We start from the raw sequence: 15,933 nt of genomic DNA on the forward strand, positions 1-15,933 counted from the left end.
CTTTGACAAGCTCAGAGGTGATTCTGATGCCCTGCCCAAGGTTGAGACCTGCCCTGAACATCTCCACTGAGGGCTTCCGATGGACCCCTTCCATGTCTTACTACTGTCACAAGAGGAATGGGAAAGCAGACTGCCTTGGCTTCCCTGCCCCTCTCCCCACCCCGCGCCCCACCCAGCACCTGACCACAGCACTAGGATCAAAGCCCGCTCTCCGAGTGTGCAGGCAGGAGGGATCTGGACGGCCCAAAGCCGGTTCTGACGTCCCCTTGCTGTGCTGGGGGCCACACTGGGATTCCCCAGGTGAGAGGAGAAAGGTGGGTCCCGAAGTCACAGGCTGGCTCGCCACGACAGCTTCCTGCACACAGTCAGCCCGCAGCTGCTACCACAGATGAGAGGCAAGACGCCCCAGCGTCAGATACGGCTGGGTGCACCCCCGGCTTGCCCCTGCGGCAGGAGGACAAGTTGCCGCTTGCGCTACCTCTCCAACCTCCCTCTACTCATCCAGGAAATGAGAATAGTAGTCCCCACCCCATGGGGACTCCAGAAGGTGAAATCCAATCATTTCAACAAAGAGCCTGGCATATGGAACTAGGTCTCTGAACAGCAGCTATTTCTGCTTTTCTATGGACCTGGAGCAGAAAGTACCGTCCACGTCAGCAATGTTACTCTTTTTATGGATGACAGGTTTCGAGGCACAGAGGAATGAAGCACCGTGCCCGGTATTACACGGTTACTGAAACAGCAAACACCAGAAGCCATCCCCTTAGCCAGCGATGGATCCTGTCCACACCCTCTCATGAGCACGTTTCCCCCACCCTGGGGCCGCACTCCTAATTTATTCCCAGTGGCTCCAGATTCCCTCGCAAGAAAGTAACTGATAATTCAGTTACAACAATTACCAGCTGGTTCTCTGGTTTATTGCTGTCATTTCTCTAAAGCAAGTCTGTGTGGGCAAAGATGTGGTCCTGCCTTTACGTTGCTTCTGTGAGAAGAGGTCTGTCCATAAGACGCCAGCAGCCATGGAGAGGCTCCAGTCACCCGGGTAAACCCAGGGATTGCCTGGAAAAGATGGCGTGGGAAGATGAGCACTCTGTGAGCACACGCAGGAGTTGGGAGCGGGAGGTGACGTGATCACACCCCTCATCTGGGCAAATGCAGGTGCGAGGATGCTTGCGCTGTGTGCCAGGCGCTGCTGTAATCCCAAGTCCCCATCCAGTCAAGGCTCACGACAGCCCCACAAAGTACTATTATTATTCCTACTTCACGAATAACAGAATTGTGAGGTTGCACAGAGGGGTTAAGCAATTTGTCTGAAATCACATAGCCAGTAAGTAACTGAGCCAGGATTTGAACCCAGACAGTTAGGCTATAGGAATGGAGTTCAAAACAGGTTTCTCATGGAGAGAGCCAAAAATGTATAGTCAGAGCCACCTGCTGTCTCAAATGAACAAATCTGCACATGTACGAAATGAAGAGAAGCCACAGCAGCAGTCCGTCACTAACAGAGAAAGGGAGGCCCCGCCTAGCCCTTGGGTGGGAAAAGGGCTGGCGTAAAGGTGGTTGTGACAGCACCCCATCTTGAGCAGCACCCCCTGAGCAGAAATCCAGTGTCTCAATGCCCCTGAGAAGTGGGAGTTACGGTGCCATTGTCCTGATGTGGAAGTTGGGGTTCAGAGAAGTTAAGTGGTGTGCCTGAGGTCACACAGCCCAGAAGTGTAGGGCTGAGACTCAAACCCACATCTTTTATCCTGACTACGGGATTCCAGCATCAGAGAGTAGGGTGGACCCATCCCCTGTCATGGACACGGAGGGTTCCCCAGGCGCATGGCGGCATGATCTGTGCTGGGTACGTCCTGCGTGGTAGCTGACTCCCACTGAGCAAGAAATAAAATCCTACCCACCAGGAGAGAGCAGAGCTGGACTCGCGATCTGTTGACCCTTCCTCCCTTGTCAGCTCGGGGCCAGTTCCATACAAGAAGCCAGCCTCGGGGTGCCAGCCTGCCTGTCCCTGACCCTCTACAGCCTAAAACTCAGGCCCCCGGAGGGCTGCAGATGGGTGCATTGGAAAGGCAGTGAGGGGGTGTGGATGCTGGGGGCCTTCCCCCCTGCTCCGGATTTGTGTTTCTGAGCCTTAACCAGGGAGTAACATTTCCAGGCAATCCTGGCCCTGCCTGTGCGCAGAGCTCTTACAACTGTGTATGTAAACCACAGCACCCACCCCACTCCACCAGGAGCCCCACGCGGGCTCCTTGCGGTGCCCAGTCTGCCCAGCCAGTGCCTGGAGGGCCGTGCCCCTGACCCCGCAGCCCTGCCCTCTCTCTCCAGGAGCCGTTTTCCCACCATCTCACGCCTCCCGTGTTTGTGTGTGTCTCTTCCGTTTCAGGGATTTATTTCTCTACAAGGGACCCGGGTGACTGAACTTCTTCCTGGCCCTGAGGACGCAGGGAAGCACCTCTTTGAGATCAGCCCAGGTAGGCGGGCGTATCTTTCTGCTCTGCGGGGGCTGGCGCTGGTGGCCTCTGGCCCGGGAGGGCAGACCTCCTTCAGAATGCTCCTCCCTGTAGGAACATCAGCGCTGTACCCAAGCATGACTCAGAAATTAGGGCCAAATCTAGAGAATATTGCAAATTTGGGCGAGTATTAGAAAATCCAGTCAACTGAGTAACTAGCTTTTGGGCGAGAGGAAAATGTGGATTTTAAAACTCACAATAAACACAAGGGAAACCGGTCAACGGGGACTGGTTGGGGTGAAGGTCCAAAGGAGCGTCTGAACCATATGCAAGTAACTCCAGAGGGAACCCACTAGCACAGGTACAGAGCGTTAAAATGAGCTCTACGGTGACTCTCAAAATGGAGAATGGAGATGTGGTGGGGGGAAGGGAAGTATTTAAAACCAAGGAACTGTGTCGTGTTAGAGCTTACAACACCATCTTTTAAAACTCCCAGTTTTAAAATGAGATTGTTGTGGAACTAAATAGATGTGTCTTGAAGATGCGCTTCTAGAAGGGCTGCTTCCTCAGGTGCTGTTTTTCTACCTCGGCTTCCCCCAGATGCAGAGCCTGAGACAAGGCTCTGAACAGTTTATTCAGAGGGGATTCCCAAAAAGTAGGGGGAAGGGAGCAGGGAGGGAGGAAAGCCATGCGGGGTGTGCTAGTGAGCTGACTGCTGCTGTGGGAACCGGGGTTCGATTCCAGCAGGGGCGGTGGAGACTGCAGGGAGCCGACGTGCAGACATGTCCGGCCCCTGGAGCGTGGAGGCTGGGGGTGACCCACCTGCTTCCACCTTCCCACTACTAATTCCACCAGCTGCTCCCCCTGAGCGAACTCTGGCATCTCTGGACTGCCCGCGGCATGGCCAAGCTCCCCGTAGACAGAGAAGGCTTGAGGGAGCATCACAGATGCTTGAGCAAAGAGGCGGCTCTGGACAGGACATGGACGACAGGCGACTAGTCATCCCGTGCTACCAATGTGGTCCCCATTTAGACTTCCTTCTGCGAAGGGGTGGCTGTGAACTGAGTGTGCCAGGGTCTCCTTGGGCTCTGTGAACCATGCAGTTACAGTCTCCAAGCAGCATGGCCACCCCAACCAGTGTGAGGAGGTGACCCAGCTGTCAGCCGGACACCAAGGGAGAGATCAGGCCAGGCTCAGGCCAGCCAGCAGCAGCCCATGGGAGCCGCAGTGAGTGCAGCCAAGCTTGGGGCAGGGCCCTGTTCACCTCTGCTCTGTCCGCCTGTCCACACCAGGAATTACAGAAGACACAGGCAGAAGGTGACGTGCAGGGAGCCCCTCCCCGATTTCATGTCCTGTATGCATAATGCGATTTCATGGTTTCATTTGGGTTTTCCTATGTGGGTATTTAATCTACTGCAAAACCCTTGGTACTAAAATTGCACATTGGAAGGGGGCCATAGAGTGGTCTTGGAGTGTGGAGTGGAATAGAGAAGCTTGGTTGACTGTGGAACAGGGGCAAAGGCTTCTGCAAAGAAGATAGGGAAGAAATGGAGAGGGCAGTGAGGTAGACAGGGCCCGGCCGTCTGGGGGAGGGGGAGCAGGCCTGGGAAGGGAGGCTGGGGGATGGGCGAGGAGTCCGGGGCTTGGCAATGGGGGAAGAGGAAGGCGGTGAGGCTGGAACGGAAAGGTAGAGGTTAGCACACCCTCTCCATGAATTCAACAAGGCCCTGAGCCTGTGCCCCAAGGACCAGATGGGAGAAATCACCAGTGCGCATGCTCTTGATCTGGGTCAGGGCTATTTACAAGGCTTTCTTCGACTGTGGGGGGAAGAACACCCGTTTGCCATGTAAGGCAAGGTCCTGGGGATTAAGATGTGGACATCTCCAATGGAATATTACTCAGCTATCAGAAAGAACGAGTTCTCAACATTTGCTGCAACATGGACGGCACTGGAGGAGATAATGCTAAGTGAAATAAGTCAAGCAGAGAAAGACAACTATCATATGATTTCTCTCATCTATGGAACATAAGAACTAGAATGATCAGTAGGGGAAGAAAGGGATAAAGAAAGGGGGAGTAAACAGAAGGGGGAATGAAACATGAGAGACTATGGACTATGAGAAACAAACTGAGGACTACAGAGGGGAGGGGGGTGGGGGAATGGGATAGGCCAGTGATGGGTAGTAAGGAGGGCACGTATTGCATGGTGCACTGGGTGTTATACACAACTAATGAATTATCGAGCCTTACATCGGAAACCGGGGATGTACTGTATGGTGACTAACATAATATAATAAAAAATCATTTAAAAGTGAAAAAAAAAAAAAAGATGTGGACATCTCTGTGGGACCACTATTCTTTCTACCACCATGCTCGAAACATCCCTCTAAGGCAGGAGTCCTTTTATGACTATTTTATTTACAAAGACCCTGGGAGTTGGAAAGGATAAGCCGCTTGCCCAAGCATGTACAGCTAGATGGTAGCAGAGGTCAGGGCTGGTATCCAGAGAAAAAGCTGTTCTCCAGCACAGGCGGCTGGCTTAGGACCTAGCGGCTTTCCCACCAGGGCGCGGGAGGTCGAGGGATACAGTTATAGGAAGGAAAGCTCCCCGCAGCCCTCTATCCCAAACTCAGTAATGCTTAAAGCACTCGGTTCATGCTGGTCCCGAGAGGCGCCCCGCACTACCCTCCTGCCTTTGCACACGCAGCCCTACTGAAGGCCTGGGGGCCAGGTGGGGGTGGGAGTGGGGCTGAAGGCAGCCGTGAGGAGGCTCAGGGAAAGCGGGTCGGTGGTGGGCAGAGAGGGGTCCAGTCAGCCTTTGTGGAGCACTGAGCAGGAAAGACTCAATCGTCTCTCTGGGCGCGCCAGGTAGGGTGTGAGTATGCCACACCGGATAGCCAGAGGGGGATCACCTGATGATTCTTGGAAATGTGGCAGAACCCAATTAGGATAATGCATAAGATCAACTACATGAATTTTAAGTTATAAAAACTACTATTTTTGTTCTTCAACAGTATGAAAAAATCCCAAGTTTCATCAGGATGGAATTAAAAGAGGAAATAGAAGAGGAAAAATTATACTGTGAGCGCCCTCTAGTGGAGAGGCTTGCCAATTACATGACAGGCCTTAGAGGCCCTCCTACCCCCACTCTCCACCCCCCCCTCATGCCCCACACCACCATTTCAACCAGGCCACACCATGACTGTGGCTGGGCTCCCACAGAAACTAAGTGGTGGGACTGAAGCTTGAGCCACCTCTAAACCAGAGTCTAAACCAAAGTCCTGGGTCAGGTGGGAGGAGCCAAGCCCCAGAAAAGGTCTGGGATTCAAGGACCATGGGTCTCCTTCCCACCTGGCCTCTTCTGTCCAGTTAGTTGCCTGGTATGATCCTGTGGTTTGGATTAAGATAGATATAGATACAGGTACAGATACAGATATAGGTACAGATACACATATGGGTATAGATATAGATATTTGGTATTCACCCTGGTTCCAGGCACAGAGCTTCTAAAACCCTCAGAATTTCCTAAGTGAAGAGAGCGGTGAAGGTGTCTTTTGTTATGTTAATGAGACGACTTTTGGAGAGCCCCTAGGTCATCTAAGGATGGACACTGGTTGTCCGGGGAACCACCCAGGTGTTTAGAAGATTGGAGATTTCAGGTCCACCTCCCAGTAGGGGGAGGCGCTGAATATTGAGTTCAGTCACCAATGGCCAGTGATTTAATCAGTCATACCTACGTAATGAAGCCGTCATAAAAAAACAAAAAGGAGAGGGTTTGAAGACCTTCCCAGCTGGTGAGCATGTGGCGATCCGGGGAGGGTAGGGCACACGAGGAGGGCAAGGAAGCTCCACGCGCCTTCCCACGTACCTTGCCTTATGAGCTCTTCCATCTGGCTGTTCCTGAGTTACATCTTTGTATAATCAGCCAGTGATCTAGAAACGAAAATGTTTCCTTGAGTTCTGTAAGCCATTCTAGCAAATTAGTCAAACCCAAGGAGGGGATTGTTGGAATCTCAGATCTGTGGCCCTTTGGTCAGAAGCACAACATGGCCTTGCGATTGGCATCTGAAGGGGGGAGGCAGCCTTGTAGGACGGAACTCTTCACCTGTGGGAACTGACATTTTCTCTAAGTAGACAGTGTGAAAATAGAGTAAGTTGTAGGTTGCCCAGCTGGTGTCGGAGAATGGCCTGGTGATGTGGGGAAAAACCCACACACACCATAACTAGTGACCAGAATTTTACCTGGCAAACCCCACTGCCTCCCGGCCCTTTGAAAGCTCTCTGCCCCTTGCAGACTTGATCCTGCTGGGCTCCCGGTCCTGACAAAGGGGGCATCCACCCCAGGCCATGTGTAGGCCTCCCTCTAGATACACAGGATGGAGCTTTGGCACTGTGGACAGAAAGAGTTACTAAATCCACAAGATGCTTTGTCTGATGGAACAAATTAGGTAATCAATAAAGCAAGTGCGACTTGTCTCAAATACTCTTCTTCCAGTATTAGCACAGTGTTACCAAAGGGAGGCAGGTCAGTTGCTAAAGGGATTTAGATGGGAGCCCAAAGTCTTTCTGGTGAGTAACCGCATGACTATCTTGTCTCCTCCATCACTGGTACGTCTTTCAAGAGTCCTGATTGCAGGTGAAGCCAGCTCAGGCTAACTCAGGCAAAGAGAGAATGGGCCAGAGAGGTTGTGGGGCCACATAGAATCATCAGGAAGCTGGGGAGCTGCCCGTGGAAGGGGCAGGCAGCAGGGCTGCTCAGTGGTCCTGGAGGCAGCAATGGAGAGCAGGTCAGTACTGTGTGCTGGAAAGGTTGAGTCCCAGCAGACTCAGTCCTCGTGTCGCTTGCTCAAGTCTGGAGTCTTGGTGTTGTGTTTTGGCCATAGGCCCGTGCCTGGCGACACTGGGGTGCTAAGGAAAGTCCTGTCCACTCCAGCATCTGGACAGACCCTCCCACCGAAGCTTCACACAGTGAGAGCAAGGAGCCCCCAGAGGGACACTGGCACCTTAAGGAAGGAAGGGGAGGTTCTGTTTTTTCGAGGGCCAGGTGTCACATCATGGGCCTTGGCCTCTCTGCAGAACCTCACCAGGCCCCAAGACGGGGTGCCTTTCCAGGCGCATTTCGTCCTGGGAGTGCAGGGACCTCAGCATGTAGAGCTGAGGATAAGCCCTGTGGGACAGGAGCGGCTGCTGCCATGACTCCAAGGGGACAGACGGAGGAAAGTGCTGTCTTCTTGAGCAGGAAGACACAGAGGATGTAATGGCTGCTGTGAAGTCTGGGCCCCGTTCCTTTGGCAGAAGGCCTGTCTGCTTTGGGCCCGCAGACTGTCTTCCTCAAGATAACGTGCTGGAGACTCCGGTGGAGGCTGCCCAGTTCAGAGGTCTGGCAGGCACTCCACTCTCCCACGGAGCTCCCGGACTGCCTCCCCTCGACTCCCCAAACACCCTTCAGGCAGCCAGCCTGGGTGGGGGAAGCCTCTGACGTGCTGGGTGTTGAGCTCTGACCAGGGCTGGGGGGTTGAGGTTACAGGCAAAGGAGCAATGGCACCGCGTGGAAATCAGGGAGACGTTAGTTGGGCCCAAACGTGCCGGGGATGCAGATGTTCCCCAGGGGCAGGCTGGTGTCTGCGTGCAGAGAGGAGGGTCCTGGGGAGAGAGTCAGGAGGCCTAGCCAAGCCACCACCTCCCTTCACGCCCACTTTCTGCACTCTCCCAGTGGGGCATGGTGTCCCCGTAGCATCTGGCCCTAGCCGGTGTTCCAGACTGCCCTTCTCGCCAGGAGTCAGGACAAGTCACTGAATATCCCTGTGCCTATGGGTAGTAATGGAGCCGAGGGCCTCAGGTTTGGGGAGGATGTGCTGAGATCCCCGTGCCCAGCTCACAGGAGGCACCTGCTCTTTTTACATCCTTCCCTCCTCCCTTCGGTCTCTCGGTTTACCGTTATTATTCATCATAACAGCACCGTCACTGCCTGGCTGATCCCTGCAAATCAACAAACCCGATCCAGTGTGAGTGGTGCTCTGACAGAGGTGTCCCCAGGGCTGAGAGCCCAAAGCTAGGAGGGAGGGTGACTTGCCGGGGTGGTTAGGGAAGGTTTCACTCTTCCAGATGACCTCCAAGGTGCCACCCAGAAAGAATGGGTTCTAGCAGTTTCTGACAGCTACACGGGGTCTTTGAAGCCACTCTGGGCCCTGAGCTTGCAGCTGGCTGTCCTTATCCGGCCGGCAGCTTGAAGCAGTTAGGAGCACGGCCACCCGCTATCTCTGAGGCCTGACCTTGAAACGAAGCCAGCACACACAGATTCCCCCGGAGAAGTCGACTGATAACCGCGCTCCTGACCTCCACAGAGCACTGCTCATCTCATTAGCCGCCTCCTGAGCGGGATGCCGAGCTCGGCCTATCTCGGCACCTGGTACCAGCCAGCCTGCGTATCAGCCTGACCTCGCGCGGCCCTGCTGAGTTTGCCTGCGGAGCGCCAGACGATGGGTAATGACTAGAAATGAAATCAGATGAGAAGTTCTCCCGCGCTTCTCAGCCCCGGGAGTGGGAGACTCAGCAAGTCCGAGAGTGGTTGCTTGGACTTCCCGGCTTTGCGGTCTGGCCCTCCTGTCCTAACCTCACTTTGCCCAGCTAAACACAGAAACAGGTGTGGGACGCTCCCCGGGGTCCCTGGAAATAGATGCCCTTGAAGAGGAACGTGCAGTTCATTCTTTTGGCCAAAATCAGGTTCCAGAGCAGCTCTGTTCAATAGAAACCTGATGCAAACCACGTTTGTGATGAGATGAACCATCCCGTTGCTCGGTGACACCAGCCGCCTTCCACATGTGTCTGGTGAACCGAGGTGCCCTGTGAGCTGCAGAGAGAGGTGACTCAGTGCAATGGTTGGCCTAGAACAGGTGCTCAACAAGCACCCCTAAAATGAAAGAGAAGTGGGGAGGGAGGAAGAACCGGGGAAGCACCTGGGCTTTGGAATCAGACCCAGATTCACATTTTAGTTTGGCTGCGCACTGATTTGGAGAACTTGGACCAATCAGTTAAATTCTGTGAGTGTTCTTTTCATTATCTGATCATAGAAATAAACTTGGCAAGAGCTGTGACCATCAAGTAAGCTAAGATACATGGATGTGCAGAGGACACGTCCCCCACCCTCTGCTACCTGTTCTCTCCCTCCCTCCCTTCTTCCTGCCTTCCTTCCTACCTTCCTTCCTTCCTCTCTTTCTTTCTCTCTCTCTCTCTTTCAACCCCTCTTTTATCTGCAATATACAAGCAAGCTTCAAATAACATTACAAATTTCATCGGTCTATTGTTTAAAAAACAGGAATCCTAGCTCTAGAGTAGTTATTCTCAGACTTCCCCGTGTGCCAGAATCCCCTGGAGAGCTTGTTAAAACCCAGACTGCCGGGCTCATCCCCAGACTTATGGATCCCAGAATTCTGGGGTGGGGACTGAGAACCTGCATTAGACCATCTCCCCGAGGTGAGACCGGTGCTGCTGGTCCGGGAACCACACCTTGATAGGTCAAAAGAGAAGTCACAAAGGAAAGGAATACACTTTCACTGAATACCCTCAATGGCACTGTTTTCCTGCTTTTGGAAGACAGAGCCCTGCATTTTTATTTTGCGTTGGATCCCACTAATTCAGCAGACAACTCAGCAGTAAGGAGCCCAGAGGCTGTGTTTACAGAGAGGAGTCTGGAATAAAGAAGGTGCCATCCGGAGCTGGGGTCAATTCTGGCACTGTGCTAGGACGGACTCGCACAAGGGGGTGATCTCCAACGCCTCCACACTTACCTGCAGCTCTGAGCTCCCCCAAACCCCTTCTCCGCGATAAGCTTCTTTAATGATAGAGTTCAAAAGCCAGACCCAGCACCTACTAGCTACGTGAACTTGGGCAAGTTGCTGACTTCTCTGTGGCTCAGTTTCCTCATTCACAAAATGCGGATAAAGTATCTACAGCTCGGTTAGGAATGGGGGTGAAGGAATTGGGTGGGACTGGAAAGGGTAGAAGAGGGAGACTTAGGATGATGGTATGGTTAAGTATCTTGACTGTGGTGATAGTTTCATGCGGTGAAATTGCATGGTGCCCTCCCAACACATGCGCGCGTGCACACACACACACACACACACACACACAAGTCCAAGTGTAACTGGTGGAATCTGAATGGGCTGTGTGCGTTGTATCAAGGTCCACTTCCCGGTTTCGATATTGTGCTCTACTAGGATGTCTCCCTGGGGGAGGCGGGGGGAGGGTGCACAGGACCTCGCTGTACATTTACATTTCTTTGCAATTTCCTGTGAATCTAGAATTATTTCAAAATAAAAAGGTTTTTTAAAAATACCTACCTACCCCATAGTGGTGTTGTAACATTGTGCAGCTATAGCTTAGGATATTATCTGTGTTAAATATTCCATGAAGTTCGACAAGTAGTATAACAGGGCGTCTGCAAAATCAAGAAACAGAGATAAACTTATTTTTTTAAAAATATGTCGGTAGCCTTCCCAAATAGTATATTCAGTGTGCTTTTCTTCAACCACCAGACATCTTTTCAGATAAAATGCCTCTGAATTGAAAGCGATGGTTCTAGTTGTTCATCTTTTAAAAAGGATGACGATACGATACTTTCTCTGGGTTTTGTAAGTTTTTGGACACTTGGGCGTGTGTTTGTTGATGGACATTGTTTCCTAGAAGTGTTTCACCTGACAACGCAGTAAGATTATTTGAAAATCTGCCCAACATGCTATTCAACAGTTTACTTTCACATTTCCTGACTTTGTAGACACCTGCGTGTGACTCTCCCTCACCTCACGAGTCTGCCCCCCTTCTGTGTGTTTGCCCCTCGCACACCTGGTCCCAGACATGTTGGCCAACTGACTGAGTGAAAGCCCACTCGCCAAGGAAAACCTGCTAATTCCGCCAAGTGTAACTGATCATGTTCCTGGGGCAGCAATACAAATTAGTTCCTTATGTTAATATTCTTCTGCAGGACACAAGCAACGTGAGATTCTTTTTTTTTTTTAAGATTTTATTTATGTATTTGAGAGAGAGAGTCGTGGGGGAGGAGCAGAGGGAGAGGGACAAGCAGACTCTGTGCTGAGAATGGAGCCCGCCACTGGGCTCGATCCCACGACCCTGAGATCAGGACCTGAGCCGAAACCAAGAGTCATACGCTCAAACTACTGAGCCCCCCAGAAGCCCCACAACATGAGATTCTTAAGGTGATTTGTTGAGTTCCTTTTTAGAAGGGAAGTGAGAAGGATACCCTACCACATACTGGCCTGATCTTCCTAACACCCGGGCATGTGGACATTACAGCCCTGTTTTACAGATGTGGAAACTGGCGCAGAGAGAGCAACTTGACCCAGGTCACACAGCCAGTACCAAGTGGAGTCCAGGCTCTAGCCCACTCCAGGGTCTCACCCTTAAGCCGGCTGCCAGCCCGAGCCCAGGCAGGTGCTGGGTACCAAGGCTCTGAGACACAGAGGGGCGCAGACAGAAATTCCTCAGCTAGACATACCGTGTCCGATAGGGAAGGGGCAACATGCAGGAGGAGGCACGCTCAGTGCCAGCTTAGAACAAAGATGTAGATAAAATTCTTTACAAGTGATCTCAGCTAGACTAAATCTCCAGATAAATTAAGACGAGGGGAGGAATGTGGCAGGGGATTAGCGGGTGGGGCAGGGGGATCGGAGGGCCCAGGTCACCTCGGAAAAGCTAAGCCCAGGTACAGAGGCTCCTCCAATGCGGAGGCTTCAGCTTCGGAACTTTCTCAGACAAAAGGCCGATCTCTAGTCTAGGGCATTCCTACACCTGGTGTGGTCCGTGAGCCTGCTGCATCAGGATCACCTGGGAGCTTGCTGGGAATGCAGATTCTCAGGCCCCAGCCAGAGCTCCTGAGACAGAACCTGTGTGATAGCAATGTGTCCTGGGTAACTTGTGTGCACATTCCAGTGCAGGAAGAATTGCCCTCGAGCCGACCGATGCCCGTGCTACCCAACCGCGGACCGTGAGCTCCTGCAGGCAAGGACTGCGCTCGTGCACTCCGAGCCTGGTGCCTGGCTTTGGAAGGTGCTTGATAAATTAAACCAGTGATGGAGCAATCATTCAAGAGCAGGAGGAGAGCTGAACGTGGTGGTAGAGAGGGGCAAACAAGGACAAGAAATTGAGTCTAGCTCGCGGGCTACAAAGGGAGGGGCAAACCAGGGCCAATTACCCAGGAGCAGACTCTGGCCCACAGGAGGAATTTTGTTTGGCTCATGAAATACTTTTCAAAGCGAAAAGTTATACTTATGGAAAATATTGATTTCTATAGAGTAAATGTGGGTCTGCTTTCTCCGTATGAACAGTGAGCAGCGGCTCAATAACAGGTCCCTCCGAGACAGAGCTTGATGGCTCCTCATTTGGCTCGAATCCCCACCACTCCCTAATGTACCCCACCTGCTTCCTCCGTTCATCGTCCATGCCTGATCTCTGTATAACGGTTTGAGTCCGTGAACCCTAGTGTGGCTGATCAAAAGCTCAAATCAGAGACGGCTAGAAAATGAGAGTCGTACGTTGGCTGAATCATTTGACACCTCCAGGCATGCCTCCCGTGGGGTTGTGGCACGTTGTCTGAGATTCAGTTCTGTCTCCTCCTCTGCCCAAGTCTGGGGTCCTGAGTGAGTCACCTAACCCCTCACGCTTCGGGCTCTTCATCTGTATAATGGCACATGGCTAGCCGGGGCGGATTCCTAAGACCTGAGTCCTTGCAGCTGCCGAGCAAAACGGCACACAGGTACGCAAGCATTTATTCCCTGCAGTGCTAGCACTGTAACGGGAGTGGCGGTGATTATTCATTAGTGGTTATGTTGGCTGTCAATATGGTCCGCATAAAGGTGTACATAGTCCATACATGTTTAAAATTCAGGGGTTAAATATTTTATACACTTGAACATGTATACATATCAAATGCACGGAATAAAAACATAAGTCTATGAAATAGAAGCGTTAAAGATATTACCCTTCTCGTAAAAATGATTAGCAGATTAAATTTTTTTTTAAAGATTTTTTTTTAAAGAGACAGTGAGAGAGGGAACACAAGCAGGGGGGAGGGGCAGAGGGAGAGGGAGAAGCAGGCTTCCCGCTGAGCGGGGAGCCCAATGCGGGACTCGATCCCAAGACCCCGGGATCATGACCTGAGCCCAAGGCAGACGCTCAACGACCGAGCCACCCAGGTGCCCCGATTAGCAGATTAAATTAATAAAATCGTCAAACATAGCAGACCAAACCCCAAAAAAAGCAAGAAAATTTTAATAATAATGAACACTTGAAATGAAACACTCTTTGATGTTACTCTTGAATCCTGAGCCTATTTCTGTGCACATTTTTTTCCTAGCTGTCACAAAATTTCTCACTCTGCGCTGGAGAGGAGAGGGCTCCAAGCTAAATTTCAGGCCAACTCCAAATATTATCCTTTGAGCTCTTCATCTTCAAATAATGCATTCTCATTTGATACTTTAGAGATTTTTATTTTTGTCCCCCTTTTTTTGTTGTTCTTAGCAGCGACTACATCTTAATTGATTCGTAGCTCTGGTTTTATTTCAAAGAAAGAGTTTCCCAATAGCCTTCATCTTCTCAGTGTTCTCCTGCGTGGGCGGAGATCCCAGTGGGTCAGGTGGACGGATCGCCTGAAGCAATTTCTAGGCTGTTGTGTTTGAATGCCCTGGGTCGGGAGGTCTTTGAACCAGTACAAGGATTTACGGTGTGACAGAGTCCCCGTGGTTTTCTTCCTCCCCTCTGGATGACAGAGAAATAGAACACCACTTTTGAAACAAGTTTACTTTTACTGGATCCAAACTTCTGCTGCAGCATATCCCCGTGTGTAAATGATTCCGTTTTTTAAAAAAATTTATCACAAAAATGCCCATAGTGCGGCACTTCTTGTTTTATTTTTTAAAAGATTTTATTTATGTATTATTTGAGAGAGAGAGAGAATGAGTGGGAGGAGGGGCAGAGGGAGAAGCAGACTCCGTGTGGAGCAGGGAGCCCCCCCAGCCCCGGCCCGTGGGACTAGATCGCAGGGTCCTGGGATCATGACCTGAGCCGAAGAGATGCTTAACTGACTGAACCACCCAGGCACCCAGTTCAGCACTTTTTAGAAGCACATTAATCTGGGGGCACTTGGGGGGCTCAGTCAGTTAAGCGTCTGACTCTTGATTTCAGCTCATGGTATCAGGATCAAGAGGTAGAGCCCCACATGGAGCTCTGTGCTCAGCCCTGAGCCTGCTCAGAATTCCCGCTCTCCCTCTCCCTCTGCCCCTCCCCCGCCATGCTCATGGGTGCACATGCGCTCGCTCTCTCATTCTCTCAAAAAAAGAAGGTGGGGGGGCACCTGGGTGGCTCAGTCAGTTAAGCGACTGCCTTCCGTTCAGGTTGTGATCCCAGGGTCCTGGAATCGAGTCCCACGTCAGGCTCCCTGCTCAGCAGGGCAGTCTGCTTCTCTCCCTCCCCCTGCTCATGCTCTCTCTCTCACTCACTCTCTTTCAAATAAATAAATAAAATCTTAAAAAAAAAGAAAAAGAAAAAGAAAGAAAGAAAAGAAAAAGAAAGAAATAAAAGCACATTATTCTGGAATACCAGAATGTTAAAACTGGGGTTGCAATCAGTTAAAAGACTCCAGATTTGGAAGGTCTTCTGAAGGTCAGTGACACTTTTCTGGGCTGCCAGGGCACAGCTCGCCCCGATGCTTTACTGAGTGCGAGGAAACAGAGCTGGGGAGGCCAAGGCTCAGAAAGGAGAGAGGTCATTTTTGTCCCCTCCCCCCCCTTCACCACCACCAGAAACCTCAGAATGTGACTTTATTTGGCTCTTGGGTCTTTGCCTCTGCAGTTAGTTATGAGGTCCAGAGTGGTGGAGGTCCCACGTGCAGTGACCGGTACCCTTACAAGAAGAGGGAGCTCTGGACCCTCAGACACACCAGGCAGAAGGTCCTTAAGGATAGAGGCGGAGACTGAATTGATGCAGACATAGGCCAAGGAGTGCCAAGGATTTCTGGGTGACCCCAGCAGCTAGTCCAGGGGCCTGGAACAGAGGCTTCCCTGGAGCCTTAAGAGGGAACACAGCCCTGCCTACACCCCAATTTCAGCCTCTTGCCTCCAGAGCTTGGAGAGAACACGTTTCTGTTGTTTTAAGCCACCCAGTTCGTGGCACTTTGTTCCAGCAGCCCTGGGGCCAGTACAGTCGTGGAGTTGTCAGGGAAGGAAGCTGCCAGAGCGTCAGGCCCTTCTCAGCAGGACCTGCTTTCGCTGACCTCGGCAATCCAAGCCACACTCTTAGGAGCCGAAACCCAGAAGACCTGGCTCTCTTCCTCCCTTCGTGCCCCAGTGGGTGGCCCATCTTCCCGCACCCCCTCTCTGCCCAGCTCTTATACACAGGCAGCACGCTCCTCCAGCCGCAGCACCTCAGTCCCAGGGTCCGCCCCCCCCCCCCCCCCCCCCCCCCCCCCCCCCCC

General features: G+C 51.9%; 1 protein-coding gene across 5 annotated transcripts in view; it reads left to right on the forward strand.

Annotated features, from left to right (window-relative positions):
• ARHGAP22 (Rho GTPase activating protein 22) overlaps positions 1 to 15,933 on the forward strand; it is a 169,333-nt gene that overhangs the window by 78,418 nt on the left and 74,982 nt on the right. For all 5 annotated transcript variants that reach the window (XM_040623830.1, XM_040623827.1, XM_040623828.1 and 2 more), the window contains one exon: positions 2,384 to 2,471. In XM_040623830.1, coding sequence (XP_040479764.1) covers positions 2,384 to 2,471 — 88 coding nt within the window. The remainder of the gene's footprint in view (positions 1 to 2,383; positions 2,472 to 15,933) is intronic.

Source organism: Ursus maritimus, unplaced genomic scaffold, assembly GCF_017311325.1.
Source record: "Ursus maritimus isolate PB19 unplaced genomic scaffold, ASM1731132v1 scaffold_7, whole genome shotgun sequence".
Taxonomy (NCBI): domain Eukaryota; kingdom Metazoa; phylum Chordata; class Mammalia; order Carnivora; family Ursidae; genus Ursus; species Ursus maritimus.